Raw genomic sequence first — 20,383 nt, 5'->3', positions numbered from 1 at the left:
CAAGGACCATAACTGTTCTTTATGTTTTCATCAATTTCTTTTTCTCGTACTTTCTGACATCTTGCCACACTTATAGTAAGTTGTCTGCCATGTAAAAATACTTGCAGGCCAGTTGGACATTTCAGTATCTATTTGCATTTGAAATTTGTAAATTGTTCATTTAAAAAAAAAAAATCCATCTTGAAAACAAACCCTCTTTCTTTATAACAGTTCCCATCTGTGCTATTTTATATATATACATCTGTGCTGTAAATTCCCCGAAGAATGAATGAAGTAGTAAATGATTTTGGAAAAGATTAGTAGTGGAACTTGTTTACAGATCTGTTCAGTGGTATTATTATGAAATTTGATAGTCAGTGAGGTTTTAATACTGTGCTAAGCGTAAAAATCACACCATTGATGAAATGAGGAGGAAAAGGAAGGACTTAGTAAATCTTCAGGTTTAAGTTTGAAATCCTGCTTTTCAGTGAAGGATGATTCAGTCTTATTCCCAGAGCAATAGCTGGATGCCTCATGATGTACAAAATTTAGCCAAAGGCGTATTATAAGCTATTGGCAGGGGGATTTTTCTGATGCCTTATGATATGCACTTTCCTACTGAGACTTGGATTCCATGAGGAAAGATATTCTCTAGTGTTCTGGGAATGTATTTGCTTCTTGTATCCTTTTGTATTATGTATTATTTCCAGTTTGAAAATACTGTACTACATGAAAAATAGAGAAGAATGTCTTTTGAAATTAAAAGCAGAAACAGATAATTGCATCAGGTATCCTCTAAAAATCCCTTCCCAACCTAAACTACAGTGGACTGACAAAGGCCAGACAGAGCATCTTATGACTTACACCTTTAATACATTGATAGCATCAAATAGAAGCTTGTTGCTTCTACTGTTTTTCGGAGGTCCAACACCCCTGCAAAGCAGGTTCCCTAGATCAGGTTGCACAGGTAGGTGTCCTGATGGGTCTTGAATACCTACAGAGAAGGAGACTCCACAGCCCCCCCAGGCATCCTGTTCCAGTGCTCTGTCACCCTCACTGGGAAGAAGTTCTTATGCACATTTGTGTGGAACATCTGTGCTTCAGTCTGTGGCCATTTCCTCTTCATAGCCATGCACTGCTGAAAAGAGTCTTGATAAGTACTTGATTGTATACCCCTCAAAATTGCTAGTGTGAGAAGTACAGATATATTTTGAATTACAGGATTGTTTATTGTTTGTATAAATATGAATGTACACACCTGGGCTTTCTTGTTTGTCAAATGCATATGTATAAAGGCAGTGTTAAAATGTTTTTCTCTGAAGGTAGCTTAAAAGAACTACCTACACTTACCACTTACTGCTATTCTCTTTTTAGTATCATTGAATTTTGGTGTTCTGAAGATGAGCAAATTGTCAGTCCTGAAGACTGAACTCCCATGTTTACAGATAGCCAGCAGCACAGGGTGAGCTTCTCACAGAGTCCCATATGCAATGTCTTCCATGAACCAGCATTCAAAGAGAGTCAGTAGCTTAGTTTCTACTTCTTCTTAGCTCTCAATATCTTGGAGTGGGCATTGTGTTGTGGTGTAGAGTGATAGAAGCCAGCTGTTCACCTTCTCTTGAGATTAATTTTTGAACTAGCTTCAATTGTTTAAAATATTTTACATAGTATTTGCATACATCAAGAATTCCAGGCTTCATTAAGTGGAGTTGTAGGCCAACTGAAGCTCTTTTTATATTACCTCTGAAAAGAGACCCTAAACAACAAAATTATTTTAAAAAAAGATTTTAGTATTCCTGTAGTTGCTGAGGCCACAGTATTGATTTTCTTTCTCATGTTAGGTAAGAGACTTACTACAGGTTACACTGAAAATTGAATGTGGTTTGGATACTGCATTGACTCAATTACAATCAGTGGGTTATCTGCAGTGTTTTTGACATGGGGCTGAAAATCAAGAGGAATTACTTTGTCCCCAGGTCCCAGAATGGAGAGAGCAGACACCAAATTGAATCTGAGAGATTCTTATTCAATCTTTTAAAGTTATGTTCACATAATATTTACATTTGTGCAATGTGGGCTGATAATGCTTAGTTGATAAAAGATACTGGGCTACTATCATGTGTTTTGAAGTACAACAGTTTTCTTCCTGTTGTTCTGTATTAAACTCTGATTTTTTATTTTTTAATTTTTATTAAGTATCTTCCCTTATTTTGTTCAACTACAAGAATTTTAAGAGTTTCCCGGTTACCTAAGATTAAAAACATAACTGTCACTAGTTCTAAGTCAGAGTTTGCAGCTTTAAAGGCAAATGGATGGAATTATTGATCTACATAGCAGACAGTGTAGTCAGTCAGTGCTTATAAAAGCTAAATGCCAAAAGAAAGGAAGAAATGTGAGAAACAGTAAAAACAGACGGTTTCAGGTCCCTAGTTACAGCATAGGTATGCAATGGAAATAGAGTTTTTAATTATCATGAGAATAATAGATTCAACAAGGTTGGAAAAGACCATCAAGATCATACAGTCCAACCGTTCACCTAACACCAGTATTTCCCACTAACCCATGTCCCTTAGTGGCACATCTGTACGTCCCTTGAACACCACCAGGGCTGATGACTCCACCACCTCCCTAGGCAGCCAGTGGCAATACTTGACCACTCTTTCTGAGAATAAATGGTTCCCCAGGCACAACTTGAGGCCATCCCATCTAGTCCTATCGCTAGTTACATGGGAGAAGAGGTTGACCTCCACCTCACCTTTCAGGCAGTTGTAGAGAGCAATGAGGTCTCCCCTGAGCCTCTTCTCCAGGTTGAACAATCCCAGTACCCTCAGCTGCTCCTCATAAGATTTGTGCTTCAGACCCCTCACCAGCTTCATTGCCCTAAATACACAGTGAATGCACAGTATTGTGTTTTAAGCATTCTCCATCATGGAAAAGTCGTGAATCTACGTGCAGTAAACTCTTCTGAAAATATTGTCTACAAGATTACAGAAATGGCAATGTTTGGAAATCAGAGTCTTAAAGTCCAAAATGGTTAACAAAATGGTGTTTCATCCAGATCTGAACACCAGAAAAATCAGTCAGAATCAAAATAACTGTTAATAAGAAAACTGTGAAGTAGCTTTCTTCTAAGTGATTTGAGTTTTGTTACTCTGGGGTTTAAAGTCATTGATAACTTTATTTGCTGACTTTCTTGACTATTAAACAAGAGATGGAAGAGTGATTATTGTACCAGTTTTTTTCCGGGGGCGCAAATAGAGGGTATTTACAAAAGAAAAATACAAAAGAAATATGCATGTAGCAATTGAAAAGCCATGTATAGCATTACTTTTCCAAATTGTATGCATTTGTTCAGAGAGGAATGAAAAAAAATTCATAGTGCGTAAGCAAAATATTCTGAATAATATGGTCAGCTTTATTCCTTTGATTTGACTTCAACGTGCTAAAAATTATCACATACAACTAGAAACACCAAATGAATAGACTGAATTCACAGAGCACTTCTTCGCCATATTGCTTATTCATTTTTGAAAAAAAACTTTTTTAGATGGACTTGTAATTGCTGGTTGCCAAGACTTTTTATGGACTTATTCATATTCAGTGACTGTATCATCAAATCAAAGATGGATTGAGTGCTTTTATCTGTCATGTCAAGTCCTCTCTTCCATTATCTAATGGTTAAAATTTCAGGTCTACATCCTAAAACATAAAGAGCTAATCATGGTAGAATCAAAATAATTGAAGTTTAATAATAATTAATTACAGTGCATCTGAAATGTGAGGCCCTGCATTGCAAAACTGTGTATTTCAATGAATGCTATGGAGTTCTCTGGAACTCAGAATCTTACTTTGAGAAGCAGGATCCTGTTGTCTCAGCAATTTCCTTTTAAAAATCTGTGGATATCATAAGTCTGAATGATACTTTTAAATCAATGTAAGTGCATCTTAGATGAGGGCATCATAATAATGCTTTTTACTAATAGGTAAGCAGGTTGTGCTTAATGGAAACATACATCAATTAATTTTTTTTCAAATTATAATATGGAGCATTTTATGGTCAGTGGCACAGAATATGAACGGTGAATATTTTATAAGAAGTTTACCCTAGAGAGGCAATGGAACTTATATTTCTCTTTCATGCTTTCTCCTTAATTTTTCTTTCTTTTTGTTTTATGAAGCACAGGCCTTGGGCATGTTATCTTTGTTTGCATGCATTGATGTTTTCTTCATAGAATATGGATATGCACATATATATATACACAAATATGAGATCTATTATGCACCTATGATTTAATTATATTTATTGTACATCTGTGGTTTATTAAATACTTTAATAAAAAGGTATTTAACATGATACAGGGGTGTCTGAAAAGACCTTAAACTATCAAAATATTTTTATTTTTCCCAATTAAAAAAATATTTAAGAAATTAATTATTTCATCCTAAAAAAATAAAAATAAACTGTATTAAATTGTAATTAAACTACAAAAATATTTCAAATCCTATCAACACTGCAGCAGTTTATGGGAATTTGAATATTGCTTATAATACTGTTGCTCTGTTTCCTTGATAAAGTTGTGTTATCAAACTACACTTTCGACATGTAATGATAGAAAAATAATGTTTTCTGTTGAAACAGCATGATCTGTAGGGCAAAGTAACCTTGTTAGGCAGCAGATATGTAAACAATTGGGTCAAATTAAAGAAGATTCTAAACAAGAGCGATACATGAAGTAGCTTTCTTTTCTGGCTAAAGTCATTGTACGTTTTTAAAATTGTTTTGCATAATAAAGTCTTATATAACTGTAAAGGTTCTGGTGAAATCTTCAAATGAGTTGAATATCACCCATTTTCCTCTCTGTGTTGCAACAAAATGGAGAAAAACATGGCTTCCCTAGTCCTTGTTCCATTATAATCTCACTATTTCTATATTCTTGTCTTCTTAAAGAAGCTCCACAATTTTCTAGATCTTTCCAAAAGTTGCATTCAGAAAACCCATCCTTTTAAATTATATAAATTTCTAGACTGTGTGAAATGGTTTATTTTTAACGACATTCTTGGACCTTTGCTGGAGGAAACTAAAAAACTTTCCCATATTCCCTTTTTCGTAATTTTCTAGCCAATGATGAGTCAATTTTTCATGCAATTAATAACTGGAATAGACTTGTGCCAACAAATGCAAATGCTAGAAAAAATGTAACCATTGAAGCTCAGATCTAAATGTTTGTAAATCATTCTGAGAAAATCCCGATAGTTGTATTTGATATTAATGGAATTCTAAAGCTAGGTAACAGAAAGTAATTGTTTATCAAGAAATACAATTTGAAGATAGAGATTTGAGATTTGCAGGTAGTAGATGATTTAGTGATAATGTACACATATTAAACAGTATGTAGCCCAATGTCAGAAAAACTCCAGCTTGCCAGAAGGAACCTGGTTCTCTAGTACATTCCTAATAGCACTGGTTGGCAAGAAATTGTCATATTCCCTTTTTCTCTAGCAATGTCATATCCTATGGTCTGCTACACTTACTCAAATGGTGTCTGTGATCATTGCAATAGCTAACTGATAATTGTAAACTGCTGCCCACCTGTAAATAGTTAAAACATTCATAAGGTCTCGCTAACAGCCAGAGCATATTTGTATTAATTTGACATCCTGGCTGCTTCCTGTTACCTAATGGAAGCCACATTTACAAAAGCAAAGTAGTATTTTACATTTTCATTAGTGTCCATTGTTTTGCATACTCTTTGTGCTGCCACGTTTAGGAATACTAACATGATTGTACAGAAAGCTGAAATAACTCAAAGAGCCAGACTTACATAATGAAAATTATTACCCAAATCCTGCAAATATATAATCATTTCAATCATCAAACAAATCACTGACTAGCTGGAGACAAAAGATTGACTTTAACATCACTACTGAATGATCACTACTGACTATTTAAAGTAGTATTCGTAGCTGCCTTTCAGGAAAGTTCTGCTGATAACTTCTGCTAAAGTGCCAACAGCACCATACAGTCACTTAAGGGTAGCAACTTGTTTAATTAGTTGAGTATACGTTTTGCCCTTAAAAAGTTGAAAGCTTGCTTACAGTAAATAAGCAGCTGTATTGGAGAATTTGAGATGACTGACCTCCTGTAGTCCTCCATTACTACAGAATATAAATGTCAAACAAGAAGTGATTGGTGTTTTTGTGGTTTAATTCCTCAAATCTGATTGAGCTTTTTGATTTTGGAATATGGCCTAAAGTATCAAATTATTCATTCTGCAGAAGCAGTTACGATGAAGTTTAAGGTTCTAACCATCCCTGTTACATGTAGTGATTCATGGAATTTTCCCTGACACTACTTCATTTCAATATTTGTTTTCCAGATAAAGGCTTATATTCATATAATTCAGGTAAACTTTCAGCATGTCAGAAATGCTTATTGCTTCCACATACATGCAAAATTTAATTTGATATTTTATTGTTGTGCTTTTGCTACCTATTGTGCAGATGCTAAGTTGCTTAAATGTTCCTTGGCTTTACATGTCTGCTTTTCAGCCATAGGTCCTTTGTTGGCTTTGTTTCTCCACTCATAACATCTCAGTATTGATATTAGAGCAATACGATACCATTTTACTTGCTTTGTCTGCCTTTAATTTAGGTAGAGCTTTGATAGGTAAACAAACTGTAGTAAGCTTTATTAACTGTACTAGGAAAATGCTATTTTGCTTAAGCTTTGTTTAAAGGATCATTGTTGTATTATAGTTGCTTGAGAACTAATATAAGTATTTTTAGAATGGAAGCATGGGGTAAGTGAAGTACTACCAAAATCACTACTCATCTTGATACATGTTTTTACAGTTTAGCATTGCTTTAAATTCCCAGTTATGTATCCAGTTGTTATATCTGAGAAGTTTCCCTTAATTAAGCATAAATAAATTCATGTCAATTTTCTACAAGCTTAAATTTCATAGCACTTTTCATGTGGGACTTTTTGCAGTCACTGTGGTTTTAATTATGAGAATCTCATTGAGAATTGGTTCATTTAATTATCTTTCAGTTAAGTTTAAGAAATGAAGCACATGTTCTTAAGAAAACAGAATCAATGCTATCATAGAAAGGAAAAAGAATTCACAGAATCATGGAATTGTGGAATTGCCCTTTTTACCGTTATTCTCCCACATTTTTTCCAGTCTGCTCTCTCGTGAAATATCCCTAGATCCCTCTCATGTCTTGCATTTTCACTTGGGAATGGAACATGTTTTTTGTGACTAATGTGATTTCACCACTTGTGCTCAAATTTTACCTTTATTTTGTTACTTTTTCTGATTCCCATATCTTTTTATTTCTGCAACCCTTTTCAAAGATCTGTAGGAACTTAATCACATTTGGTATTTAAACCTGTCTGACAATTTAGATGAAACTGATCAAAAACTTAAAAAAAAAACACTGGAGGAAGTGACAGATTGACATGCAGTGAGACTGCATGATAAATTAGTTCGAATGAAGAACCCTCAGGCACAAGTTGGATGAATATGAAAGAGTAAATTCTTAAGACAGTTGTTGTAAGACTGATTTTAGGGTTGCTTATGTGTCAGCTTTGAATATATAAAAAACAGCGGTAGCAGTAAGCTGCTCTGAGTGGTTGTAAAGGCCTTTTTTGAGCTTCAGGGAAGGAGATCATACAAGCATGCTTCAATACTCTGTTCCCCCTAATAGTTCACCAAACCTTGTAAAATGTTCCTACATTGTAGTGGATAGGATCCTCTCCCTGGGAGCTTGGTCTGCTTTCTCTTTCTTTTCTTTCCACAAGATGAAAAGAATTTCTGAGCCAAAATATCTGACATTCTTTCTCTATTTAAGCTGACACCTTATTCTTATTACTCATTTCATCTATCCATGTCAGTTCTATGTTGGTTGGTCAAATAGACTTTGATAGAGTTTAGAATCTCACTTGCTGCTCTTATGGTCAGGCTTATACCAGAAACAAGTGTTTTCCATATTTTTTTTATTCAGAAGTTATGAACTGCTAACATCCAGTTATCAGACAAAATGGTAATAATATCTCTAAGAGTAGCTTAGTAATAACTTGAATATTCAAGTACAGTGCCAGTGAGGCTTAATTACCATCATTCTTCATGTTTAAAATACATCAAAGACATACAAACCATTGTCATGAGTGAGTGCACTTATTTGACACACTCAGCGTCCCAGGTATTGCAAGCTCAAGCTCTTTGCATAAGTCTGAATTTGATAGAAAGTATTTCATCTTCGTACTCTTGAAATATGCAACCATATTTTATAACATATTGGTCAAACATTTTAAAATATGCATTAAATATGCATTGAAAACACTAAACTGCAGCCTCGTTAGCTGTGTTCCTTTGGAATAGCTTGTTGATGAGAGGCTTCATTGTCACACTACCCAGAAAGATTATGAGAAAGACTATGAGTGCTTTCTTTGTTTTATGGACAGTGGTTGAAATTACTTGATATGAAAATAAGATAAGTGGTATTTGGAAAAGACATGGTTAAGGAGGGACTGCAGCCTACGTATTCAAATTCACATTGTCAGTAGGTTAAAAGCAATATTTCTGGCTAGAATGCATAGCATATGAAATCACTCTTGGAAAATTTATGAGAAGTCTTGAACTATGATGCCAGCAATTACACTTGTATTTTGGATACTCAGTTCAATAAAGGATTTTGACCTGTGGACCTTCTAATCTGTTCAATTTCTGATGTTAATGGAAGATATTGTAAATAAGTTTAATGTGATTAATTTTCAAAAGTTACATATTCCAGGCAGTAATTCTTGACATTACAGATTTAAGAGACATGTTTTTCTTCCTCTGTCCTTTCTGAAAACATTGATTTCCAAGGACAAAGACAAGTAAGAAATCTCAATTTAAATGACTTCTAACCAATGTTGAAAACCACATTTTAAAGCTGTTAAAAGACACAGGCCTCTTTGCAGGAGTAGCAGCTGGAGAAAGCTCTGAAACATGGTTCTTCTTTCTCTCTGCCCATCCTTAGGGCAGGTCTTGATTCAGGGCCATTCAACTTCCCAGTATCCTGTCTTTTCCCTGCAGCTTAGTTGTGTGCTGGGATTGAAGGCAGAATTCTGTATATGAAAAGAGAAGACAGTCTCTAGATCCTGAAAGTGGATTGAGGAAAATCTGGGAAAAGGTGTAGGGGGGCTTGAGGGGACAGAAAGAGAGACACTTGTATTTTTGTTTCCCAGTGGAAGTCTTCAGTCCCCTGTGACAACAGCTGGCTATTTTATCCTCAGAGAAGTGAATTTTTCCTCTAGGTTATGAAAGGTGATATTCTAAAAATATGTTAAAGTGAATATATTCAGCTGTAAAGATAAATAAAATCAGCCTCAGTTGTAATTAATTAATTCAGGGAAGAGCTAGGTGATGAGTCAAGTCATAGTTCACTCTTTCATGTCTTTCACAGTACAAACCCTTTCAGGCACTGATGTGATGATGAGCACCAGTTGCCTGGTCTTCCCATTCCCCAGTCCTTGATTGGCAGCAAAGCCTGAGAGCTGCTGTTGGTATCTCTGCACAGCAGCTGCTGTTCAGCTTCCAAGGCAGAGCCAAGGTTACTTACCAAAGAGGTCAGAATGACTCTGCTCTACACCCCTTTGGGAAGTTCTGCCTCGTTCCCAGCCAAATCCCAGCCAGACTAATGGGACGCTCTTGCTCAACTATTTAGTCACAAATATAATTCATCTTATTTAATCATGTGGATTTGAGCTTGTGGTTAAGGGGAATAGAGGCTGATGGCCCTGATTCTTCTTCCCCACTGGCATGTAGATCACCATAACAAACAGAGTAGATTAACACTCTTTCTTTGTAGGGCAACAAAGATGTTCATTGGGTCTCTATACTACAATTAAAAAAAAATCATCAGACTGAATATCTTCCTAGTTAAACTTTATTGCTTTATAGAAATTATCCTGATTAGCAAAAAGTCCATTAGGATGAAAACTTTTCCTTCACTCCTGCTCTCATGTTCAAGGATTTCTTAAGCGCCCATTGTAGATACTTATTTTTTCTTGTTTTAAAGAAATATTATAGTTGTTTGTTCTTGGATTTAAACACACCTTTCCCTCTCCTCAGTGTCGAATGGCTAATCCAAAGCACTTAAAATAAATAGAATTAATATTAATAGCATGTAAGAATTGAAAGACATTGGAAACCAAGAAATGACTTTTATTGTAGAGAGAAAAGTCATCAACCTTTTTTTTTTTTTTTTTTGCATTTAACTAACAACAATTTATATTATTTTCTTGAAATAATGTGACATAATGACAGTCTGGATTGTTCTGATAGGAAGTAAAGAGCACATGTTACACTTCCACCATTTTTAATTGAATAACTTCTAACAGAATGATTTTTATCCAAAAAGAAATAGTGTGAAGTATGGTTTACAATTTCATATGCTGACATCTTGACTGCCCGGGTCATTTCTGAATTCTCATAAGGGTGCAGAATAACTAGAAAAGAAACAAAAAAAGACAGCATGAGCAATCAGATGCAGATTCATGGGATGTTTTGCATGTGCAGAGGAACTAAACGGCAATACATAGTGCCCTCCAAAAAGACTGTGAGGTGGAGATTACAGAACTCTGATTCGTGTTGCACACCAAAGTTTAGAGGCAGTGTCTGGCACTGTGCAGTGGCAGTGAAGTGGAGGGAATCTACTTCACACAGTATATAATTAGACTGCAGGACATAATGACATAGTATATTAGAGAGACTAAGAGATACCTTGACTCAGATAGAAATAGGAATTTCTGAAGGATGGGTTTGTTAGTCACTGTTAGGGTAAAGACAGCTTACTGGAAGTCTCAGTTGCCAAGACCACTGCTTGCTGAAAGCTTGAAGATGCAGTTGGGAAGACAATTCTGCAGCCCTTGTCAGCAGACTTTACAGTAAGGAAGAACCTTCCTCTGTACATCAGTAGACGCTAGACTGTCTGGTAGACAGCAGCACTTTTTATGGTACAAATAATTTCTCATGTAATAACATTTAAAATTGAAAACTTTTTATTTTTGCATAACCCCTGTTGGCATTCATTCTCTGAGTATTCTGCTGGGAGGGGAGGCTGGGTATAATTCTGTGCCAGTCACCCAAGTAGAACATTGATCCTGCTTTGTCCTGAGCTGCCTTAGGTTTACTCTCAGTTTTTACTTGATTTTTTTTTTTTTCCCATGTGTTTTTTAGGATAAATCATCCTATGGCAGGATTAAAAAATCTTACACATAATTGAACAGTCAGATTAAACCTCCTACCTACTAGTTACCTATTTTTAGACATCTAGAGAACTGGAGCAGGCACACCATTGTGCAGAACAGGGATTCTCACAACTAAAACTTGTAAATGAGTAATCATCATTGCCATTTTGAGATACCAGTGCTTTGTCCTGATGGCAACAATCAAATGCTGTTCAAAAGTTGTCATGGTAGACAGAAGAAGGATAAAGCTAAACAAATTAATGTATGTATTTGTCCTACATGACCTAAATTTTTGTGCTAATTGTAGATGTAGGATCTACTTTTGCCAACTAAGCACCACCTACTTTGACAGGTGCGCTCCTGTATAGCATTTAATGGCTTATATCGTCCAAACTGTCACAGGGAGATTTTGTTTTTCAGAACGCACTTCATGTGTGTAGCAGCCTTTTCACCTGTTAATGCTTACTAAATCCCCAAAGAAAATACTGCATTCATTTGATATGATCATTACCATTCAATTTTTTCTGGTACTCAGATGCTCTGGGAAGGGGTGATGCCTTGTATGTGAAAATTTGGAAGACGAATATTGTGGTACTCACTTTGATATGGAACTATTAGATATATGTATGAAGTATCTGCAAGCAACATACAAGTAATGTTGCAGAGCTGTATTTCACCATTTCTTTGTATGTTACATTGAACATTTAGATCAGAATAGTTGGTACTATAATGCATTTGCAATAATATAACATCAATGATATCCTTTACATTGATATTAATGCTTAATTATCTGATATGAGATCTTGTTATTTATTCATAGACTTGGCTCAAGATTGTTCTGCTTTACAGGAAGATAACTGATGTATGTTTTTTTTTTGTTATTTTGACAGGGTCCAAAAGAATCAGTGACAGTGAAGTCTCTGATTATGACTGTGATGATGGAGTCGGTGTGGTTTCAGGTATTACTTTCTAAATTTATTCTTTTGAGTTTACTAGAAATCTTTCTTGTTTATGATTTATTATTATGAAATTTGTAACAACTTTCTGGTATAAAAATAAACTGAACCTAGGAGTGTGTTTTTCTAACGTATACGAAATAAGTATTGTGGTTAATGTATGTTTGACCATAAGAAGGATCAACGAGGAAAAAATCAATGTGTAAATTTTCGCGTTGCTTTTAAAAAATGATAAAAATAGAATTAAAGTGTTTTTTGTTTGGTTGGTTTGGTTTGTTTTTTTAAGTTAAATGGTAGGAAATGTGGTTTAGATTTTTTTTTTTTTTAGACATTGGGGTTTTAGGTATCCTTGAAAACTTCACAGTGAAGAGAGAGCACTACCACAGATCTGAAACCTGAACATTTAAAGCAGGAAAGGAGATGACCTAACAGATAATCTGTTTAAGTATTCAAACTAGGAGTCCAATTGGTATTTGAGATAAAAGTCATCTTCTGAAAGATCTCCACTTGTAGGAGGACAAATTACACTGTAGTTGTAGCCAAAACCAATAAAATAAGGAATCATGTGCTTCTTTGTTCTACAACAGAAAATGTATACAGGATGCAATCATGTCACTTCTAAACCAGTACTGCTGGGTGCAGGTACCAGTGCAGCATTAACTGCACAGCTCATTGTGCACTCAATTACCCTACTGCTGTACTGATCTTTTTATCACATTTAGTCTGTGTTCAGGCTCCTTTGGGACAAATCTATCTTTAGTGTGCCTACATAGTGGTTTATATATCTTACACAGTGAACATCGAGCAGTATATGTTGCCTGGTCTGTCCAGAAGCTGTAGGGCAGTGATCAGCTGCTCAGTCAAAAGTATTCCATCTAAAAGGCCACCTAATAGCATAGGTACAACTTTTATGTCAGGTTTAAGTATGCTGATGGCGGGCTGTGTGGTGTATAGGAAACATGAGTCAGAGTGACAGTACTACAGTGTGGGAGGGAGACAGAAAGTAAAGGAAGCTAGAGGAGGCGATCGTGGCTTTTACAAGATGAGGCGCTGCCAAGTATTCATAAATCGAAATCTTAATGAGCTACCTAATTAGTTGAGTTTGCACAGTCCTGTCTTAAACAAAAGCTGTCATGCAGACTCTTATTCATCACTGGTGAAAATGCATTGCTGATGGTGGTGACTGCGTTGAAAAGTAGAGTTTTGTAGCTGAGAATTTTCTCTATTAAATAGTGTTATTGTGTTCTTTGTATCTGTTGTAGTTTCTAAATAGGAAGCATTAATTTTGAAGAAACCTATGTACTTTCAGTCTAAGTTTGGCTATTTCTCTGTGAGCTTAGTAGTCAGTAAGGATTCCAGACTTCATGTCCTCCAAAAAGGATGGATTTTCATAGTCTGGCCAGTTTGCTTGTAGCAAGCAAACAAAACCAAATTCTGTGATTTGCAAAACTACAAAATCACGGGGGTTGGAAAGGACTGCTGAAAAAGGGGAACAAATGAAAATTTGATACTTATCTGAAATGCTCAGTATGGAGCCATTTTGAAGCTCAAATCTCTATTGTCCTGTAAGACATTATATTTTTGCAGAGATGTAATAGGTGCCTGAACACTGGCAGGATTTCAATCAAACAGCTGAATTTTCAACATTGTCCTTCTTCCTTTTCCAATATTTGAAACACATTAAGCCATCTCTTCTGAATTTCATTTGCTTTTCAGGCATCTGTGAAAATTTTTAATACAAATTAGGGCACATAGGGTGCTGTATGTTGAATCCTCTAATAGTATCGAAATCTTTTTTTTTTTTTTTTCCTAGCAGTACTATAAGAAAACGCTGCTTAAAGAATTATCTGTTTTCCATTATCTCATTTTGTATTGTTTAACTGTTAAAGTGGTCACTAATGTCTAGTCCATGCTATGTAGCCTTTTACAGGAAGTAAATAGCAGTCTAACTCCTATTTTGACATCTCCATGGAAAATTGGACTTTACAGTTTAGCGAATGAGTCTTCTTCCCTGAGTTTTTAGTGTACGTTTAGCTCCTGAAAGATCTCTTAGCTTTTTTATTTCTGCTGACAATTGTACACCATAGTTGCATTTTGATTCAGATCAACTGTGTAGCTAGAAGAGTTTGATGTTCTTTTGGCTTTGAATTTTTTATTGCCTTCCTTTTTAGTGCTGCTGTCACTACGTTTAAAGTGTTTTGATTTATCTTTGTTTTATCTTACCATCCACATCCTTCTCTCATTTAAGGTTCTTCAGTTTGCAGACTCATCACAATCTTGATTTAAATATATGCCTTATTTGCAGTGTAAAACTTCAGCCATTTGTCTCTCTTTTTTCTTTCTTTCTTGTGTACCCCAGTTCTTTCATTTTGTATTTTCAGATTTTATTTAACATGACACTTCACTTTGCTTTTAATCTTTTGACATGTAAATACTGTACCACATCAAATATGTTTGCTAACATATGTTGAGTACTCTAGGTGATCCTTTCCCTAAAACTCATGTTTATTCAATATACTAGACCTGTGAACTTGTCTCCAAAAAACCTTTAAGAAAAGCATGAATTCTCTTCTGTTTCCTCTTTTTTTTTTTTCTCTCTACAAAACACTCTTTTATGTAGATTCTCTGGTATTGGTCTGATAAAGTTAAAGTCTGTCTTTGGATAAGCTGATGATAGGAACACAGAAACTGAAGATCTGAAAACAGTTCTTAATGTGTACCTGTAAGCGTGATCGTCTAAGACTATACTTGCTGAAAGAGAAGGAACTTTATATGCTGCAGTTCTTTGCATCATAATTTAAATATTTTTAGCATACCTGCAGTTTCTTCTTATTGCTGTTATGGCAATTCTGATGCACTGATTTAATTTCCTGGTGATAAAATCATTATGTCTATTTCTTACACTGTTCCTTAATTTTTACAAAAAGTTTAAATGTATTAGAAAAAATATTCATAAAAGCTTTCTCTTCTGGTTGCTTGCATCTTTGCATGCTTAAATAGGTATCTTTTATTGAAGAGAACATTGTTTCTGTCATCAGGAAAGACTTGTAAGGAAATAAGTAAACCAACAGAAAAATTAAAAAGAAATATTTAGCTACGCATGCGATCCACACCAATTACTGTCAGAAAGGATTCTAACATATTGTATTTTTAAGCAGGTGTGAAAAAAATGCTTTGTAACAAGATTTAGAAATAGTTCTCCTCGTATTGAATACATATTTATTTCATATTGAGATCTAAAATAGCAGAACAGAGTCCCCATTATACTGGATTTAGTGTTTTTGTCTTTTGGATTGTTTTTTATGTGGCCTTAAAGCCATTTAAAACATTCATTTAACTCTCCTGACAGATAGAATTTGCCTCTCCTAAAATTGTCTGTCATCATCAGTACTATGCGGGGAGCACATCTGCATCTTCATTTGCCCCTTAGAATGCTCTTAATGTACTTATATAGTTACTGATGAAATCTTAGAATCATAATCACAGAATGGCCTGGGTTGAAAAGGACCACAATGATCATCTGGTTTCAATCCCCCTGCTATGGACAGGGTCACCAACCATCAGACCAGTCTTCCTGGAGCCAGCAGTACACTGATTTTATATTGATTCTAGAGATATTCCAGAATGTTCTACAGGACATCACTTCAATTATAATATTTCAGTCCTGAAAGAATGTAAGGTGCAGGATTCTGCATAAACTCTATTGCAAGTTGGTAGAGAAGAGCTTTTCCCAGAGAAAAATTGCGTTCCCCAGCAGAAAAACATTTATAGTGATAAGCTATTGCCATTATGCAAAAGATAATTAAATGTTTCAGGAGCAAAATAAGAATACTAATGAGATATTTATTCAGAAGATGGATAGAGCTAGGTAGCTTAGAAAAAAAATAGTAACAACCAGCAAAGAAATTCTCACTGAACTTTCAAAATCAATTTTTTTTTTTCTTCTTTTTTTTTTGTGGAAGAATGAAAAGCAATTATGCATTTTACTTCGCTTCTCAAAATACCTGATGATTCCTATCTGCGTTCAATAGAATTCTTTCACTGTAATGTTTCATCATTCACTTCATGGGAAGCAGAAGGCTCTTTGTATGCTCGTCAATAATGTGATAGGAATTATTATACCTGATCCTGTTGATGATTGCTGCTCAAAGCAGATACAGAATATATAAATCCTTTGGTAACAGCTTGGAATCAATTGCCTATTGAAAGACATCGTGCAACATTAGAAAGTATAGTTGTCTTCTATCCTTACTAAAATAAAAGATTTCACTATAGATAAATGTCTGTTCCTGAATAGTGTCTTTGTTGCCCTCAAAGCTGAATAGTTGCAAACATAAATATTATACTAAACAGCCTTTGCTTTTAGTATGTGCTAATGCACATTCTTCTTCTTTTATCCATTCATTATGTCTTCTTCCTTGGTAAAGAATAGTGTCTTTGCATCTCGAAAATTCCCTCTAAAATTGGAAGTGAAATTTAGGCAATATTAAAGTAATCATCATGACCTCTTAAATCAAGGTTCACTGTAAAGTGTTAAATCCTTGCTTTTAAACAAGTTGACTTTTCCCCAGCTGATACAACCAGCTTCTCTTCAAACATCCAAATTCTCAATTAATATTATTTTTAAAAGTTCTAATTTTATATTGTTAAATATAATAATTTTATATTGTTAAATATAAGCTTTATCACTGCACCTTGAACAACATAAAGATGTAGGTAAATTTATATTGTATTTGTAGGTATTATTAATACAAATTAATTCTTATATTTTAGAAATAATTGTCTCGTGGTATGCACATTACAGTAGAAAAGCATAAATTAATATTGTTTCTGCTATGAAAATTTGGGATCCATTTTGTATTCTTGAGAATACCTATCTCAAGAGGTAATCTAATCTTTTTCAGAATCTAAAAGGTATTTCTACATGTGCTGTATGTTTATTTTTTCCCTGAAAACAATTTCAGTAATAATTGGTAGCACTAGCATAAGTTGGGAAGGAATGAAGATTTCAATCTTTGTTGAGAGAGCTTTCCACACATCTAAGGAAGTGTCACCAACACCTCCCCGGTATCTGTCAAATACACTATTTTGAATTTCATTCAGTCTGTACTATCCATCTTTCGCTGTTTTGAAAGTCTTATTTGACCAACAAGATCATTCAAGATGTCCTGTGGGAAATTTGATCTCATGGATACAACTGAGCTGTTTGGAGCATATTCCCAGTTTAATCAAAACCTCTGTAGATGACTTGAAAGTTAGACTGTCACAAGGTAAAAATGTTTAGGTTAGCTGACGCTCCCAGTGGAGATACTGAATAATGTAGCCTTCTGTTAAAGAGAACAGCATCTTCCAGTAGAAAATCTTGTTTTGTTTCTCAAAAGAACGTGGCAGTCATAAACATCTACAGGACAGCTGTGAACTTCAGTAAAAATATTTTCTTAAGGTAGTTCTATTGTAGAGATGTCCAACTGACAGAAATATTGCAGGCTTATCTTATTCTGGTTGCTTTGGAATGCCTACTGTTCCCATCTGCAGTGGACTCACCACTTTATTGTATGTTGCTGGGTGTATGGATATCACTGAACGACTCACCACGCTCTGGTTTATTACTGTGTGAAAACATTCTCCACACACGTTAATGATCAGAAAAGTTGTCTCAAGTGTAGCTGGCCCTTGCACATCATGAGTGTAGGTAAAAAAAAAACAAACCAACACCTAATGAGAAGACAAGTTACAGTATCACAAGTAACCATTTGATCTTACTGTTAACCTTGGTAGATTCTTTCAGTATGCATTCATGCTACCTTTATTTGTAGAATGTTTTGATGCAGAAAACCCCACCTCAAAACCTGTGTATGTACCTTCAATTTACAGCGTATTCATACATTAATAATTCAATGTGTTTAATTAGCACTTTCAGAGGACATCCAATTTCTGCATTTAGATCACTGTAGAAGCTGTGAACATTTGCATACAAGACATGAACTGTCTCCAAAGTGCCCATGTATAAAATCTTGGTATGCTAAGCATTTCTGGCATTTTGATTATGTAATTGTTTTTAATTGGTCCTTGCTCTAAGCCTAACCGTTGTGAGTGTTAAAAAATAAATAAATGATATAGAAAAAGCTTGACACCTCAGTTAAGTACAGATGTTAAAATGGAGAAAATGCCACATAGCATCTATCTCTAAAATAAGTTCATTATTCTAACCGGGGTGAGTAGCAATTCTAATTATTGCTTTTCTAGAATAATTTTCATACTGAGTTTCTCTTAAGTCAGTCAAGCATCAAGACTCCTAAACAAAAAGCTTCATTAATGCTCTTCGGGATTCTTGGGGGTGTTTGTATAGTGCTGTTCATGTGAACTTCATATTTGGAGGTTTGTGATTTTCCACAATTTTGTGCATGACAGCTGCAAAGTTTGATAACAATTTGTTAGTGTTTAGTGAGCTGCACAGCATAATATCAGTACAGAACAGCTATGCTGCGTGGATGAGTATTTTAAGTCAAATGTATTAATATTCTCTCTTAAAACAGATAAAATGAAAACTTCAGCTCAGAGGAAGCTATATTTAGTGTGCCTTATGAAATCCCTAATTTGAAGTGTGTGACAGTTTTTAATGCAGTCCTCCCATGAAAATGCAGTGGCATTGCAGATGTCTCCGTCATGTGCCCATCTTTTATGTGTCCACGGCTCACAGTTGTTTATCTATGATAATCTTTGTACTGATTATCAGGTGCTGTGTGCTCTGTACTTTAAGAGGCTTGCCACAGTTATAGAGCCTTTGATTCTATGGTAATGACTTAATATTTATAGCTGCAATCAGATTCCAGTGTTTATCCTATTTTTACTACTGCTATAATTATCTTTGCTGTATAGTATCTCCATGGTCAAGTTGCACTTAAGACCTGTTTTTGCCATCTCTGTATAATTTCAGCAGGATAATATTTTTGTTTTCCTCCTCGAATCACTGGGATCTTGTTATATTTTTAAGCATGGAAGTAAAAAAAAAGTGCCTTTATCAATTGAGAATGTTACCGTAAGTTTGGGAATATTACCTCTTTAGAGCACATGAGTGTTCCAGCTCCTGGACTAGCAAAACCAATCACATTCTAAAGACATTTAACTTCTCATACTGGGACTACCAAAAGTTACCATGTCAGCTCCACTGGTCCTTCACTCATCAATAGTATTTTGAGGCTTGTTCAGGGATTAGAAGAACTCAGGCACTGATTACTAAACATACTTATTGCAATGTCGACTGCTTCAGACATGTACAAATCACTGATGGTCATTTATTTATGCCTTTCATGAAAGCTTTGTAGCAGAAGAGCTATGCTCTGCATCTCTTGTGGCTGAGTGTAATCACAGATTATTATAATGAACTTTCAAATTCTGCTTTCATTTATAGAAAGAAAAGCACTTAATAAAAGAATTAAATTTTTAATAAAAAATAATACTTTTAATTTTTTTCTCCAATATTTTAGATAAAGATATTTTTAAATTAATATAAAGGCTCAAAGACCAATGAATCATTAAGCTATTATATGGTGGTACCAAGTGCTTTGAAGACCAGTACTGTAACTGATCTGCCAAAGCTAAGCTTAGATAGACTTACTGAACGTCTAAAGCTGATCAAGAGACTTGCTAGGTTCTTGGCTTTTGCATCTGAAAGTTTTGTACATGATTCTGCTTTTTGGTAGCAGTTTTCTTAGTTTTCCATCTTTTCAAGAAGTGGAAAAAACATTTTCAAATATTCCTTTCTCAGTTCTTCTAAAAAATACTTTAAGATGGTTTATATCAGAGGTCGATTCTGGGCTTTGCATATGGAAGGGATGGAAGTATCCTCCATGCATCCTTGATATTAGCAACTAAGTTCATAATGGGGCATTTTCTGTGAGCTTTGTCTGCATGTCTGTGCAAACAACTTTTTGGATCATATTTCTGAAGTACCTGATCTTCCTTGTGCATTCAAGCAGTGGAAATGCTCCATTTTGCAGTTTTGATTTTGTTCTGGCTGTGAAGTGTTGGACTGGCAATGACTACAAACAAGAAACGTAAGAAACTTCCTTAATTTGTCCCTAAGTTATTTTTGTATCTCCATTAAACACATTTAATTCTTTTCTGGTATGGTAGCTTCAAAATATGGATGTTTTATTTAATGGAAGTATTAAATTCTGTGGATGCTAATAGAAAGTTATGTTCTGTA

General features: G+C 34.9%; 1 protein-coding gene across 50 annotated transcripts in view; it reads left to right on the top strand.

Moving 5' to 3' along the window:
• The window catches only part of RIMS2 (regulating synaptic membrane exocytosis 2), a 409,122-nt gene that overhangs the window by 246,614 nt on the left and 142,125 nt on the right, over positions 1-20,383 (top strand). For 28 of the 50 annotated variants that reach the window (XM_032442841.1, XM_032442835.1, XM_032442828.1 and 25 more), the window contains 2 exons: positions 6,357-6,383; positions 12,109-12,177. In XM_032442841.1, coding sequence (XP_032298732.1) covers positions 6,357-6,383; positions 12,109-12,177 — 96 coding nt within the window. The remainder of the gene's footprint in view (positions 1-6,356; positions 6,384-12,108; positions 12,178-20,383) is intronic. The other 22 variants (XM_032442829.1, XM_032442842.1, XM_032442840.1 and 19 more) reach the window with 1 other exon arrangement.

The sequence above is a fragment of the Coturnix japonica genome, chromosome 2 (genome assembly GCF_001577835.2).
Source record: "Coturnix japonica isolate 7356 chromosome 2, Coturnix japonica 2.1, whole genome shotgun sequence".
NCBI lineage: Eukaryota > Metazoa > Chordata > Aves > Galliformes > Phasianidae > Coturnix > Coturnix japonica.
Note: the sequence above shows the minus strand (reverse complement) of the source record. Positions and strands in the feature narration are given on the sequence as shown.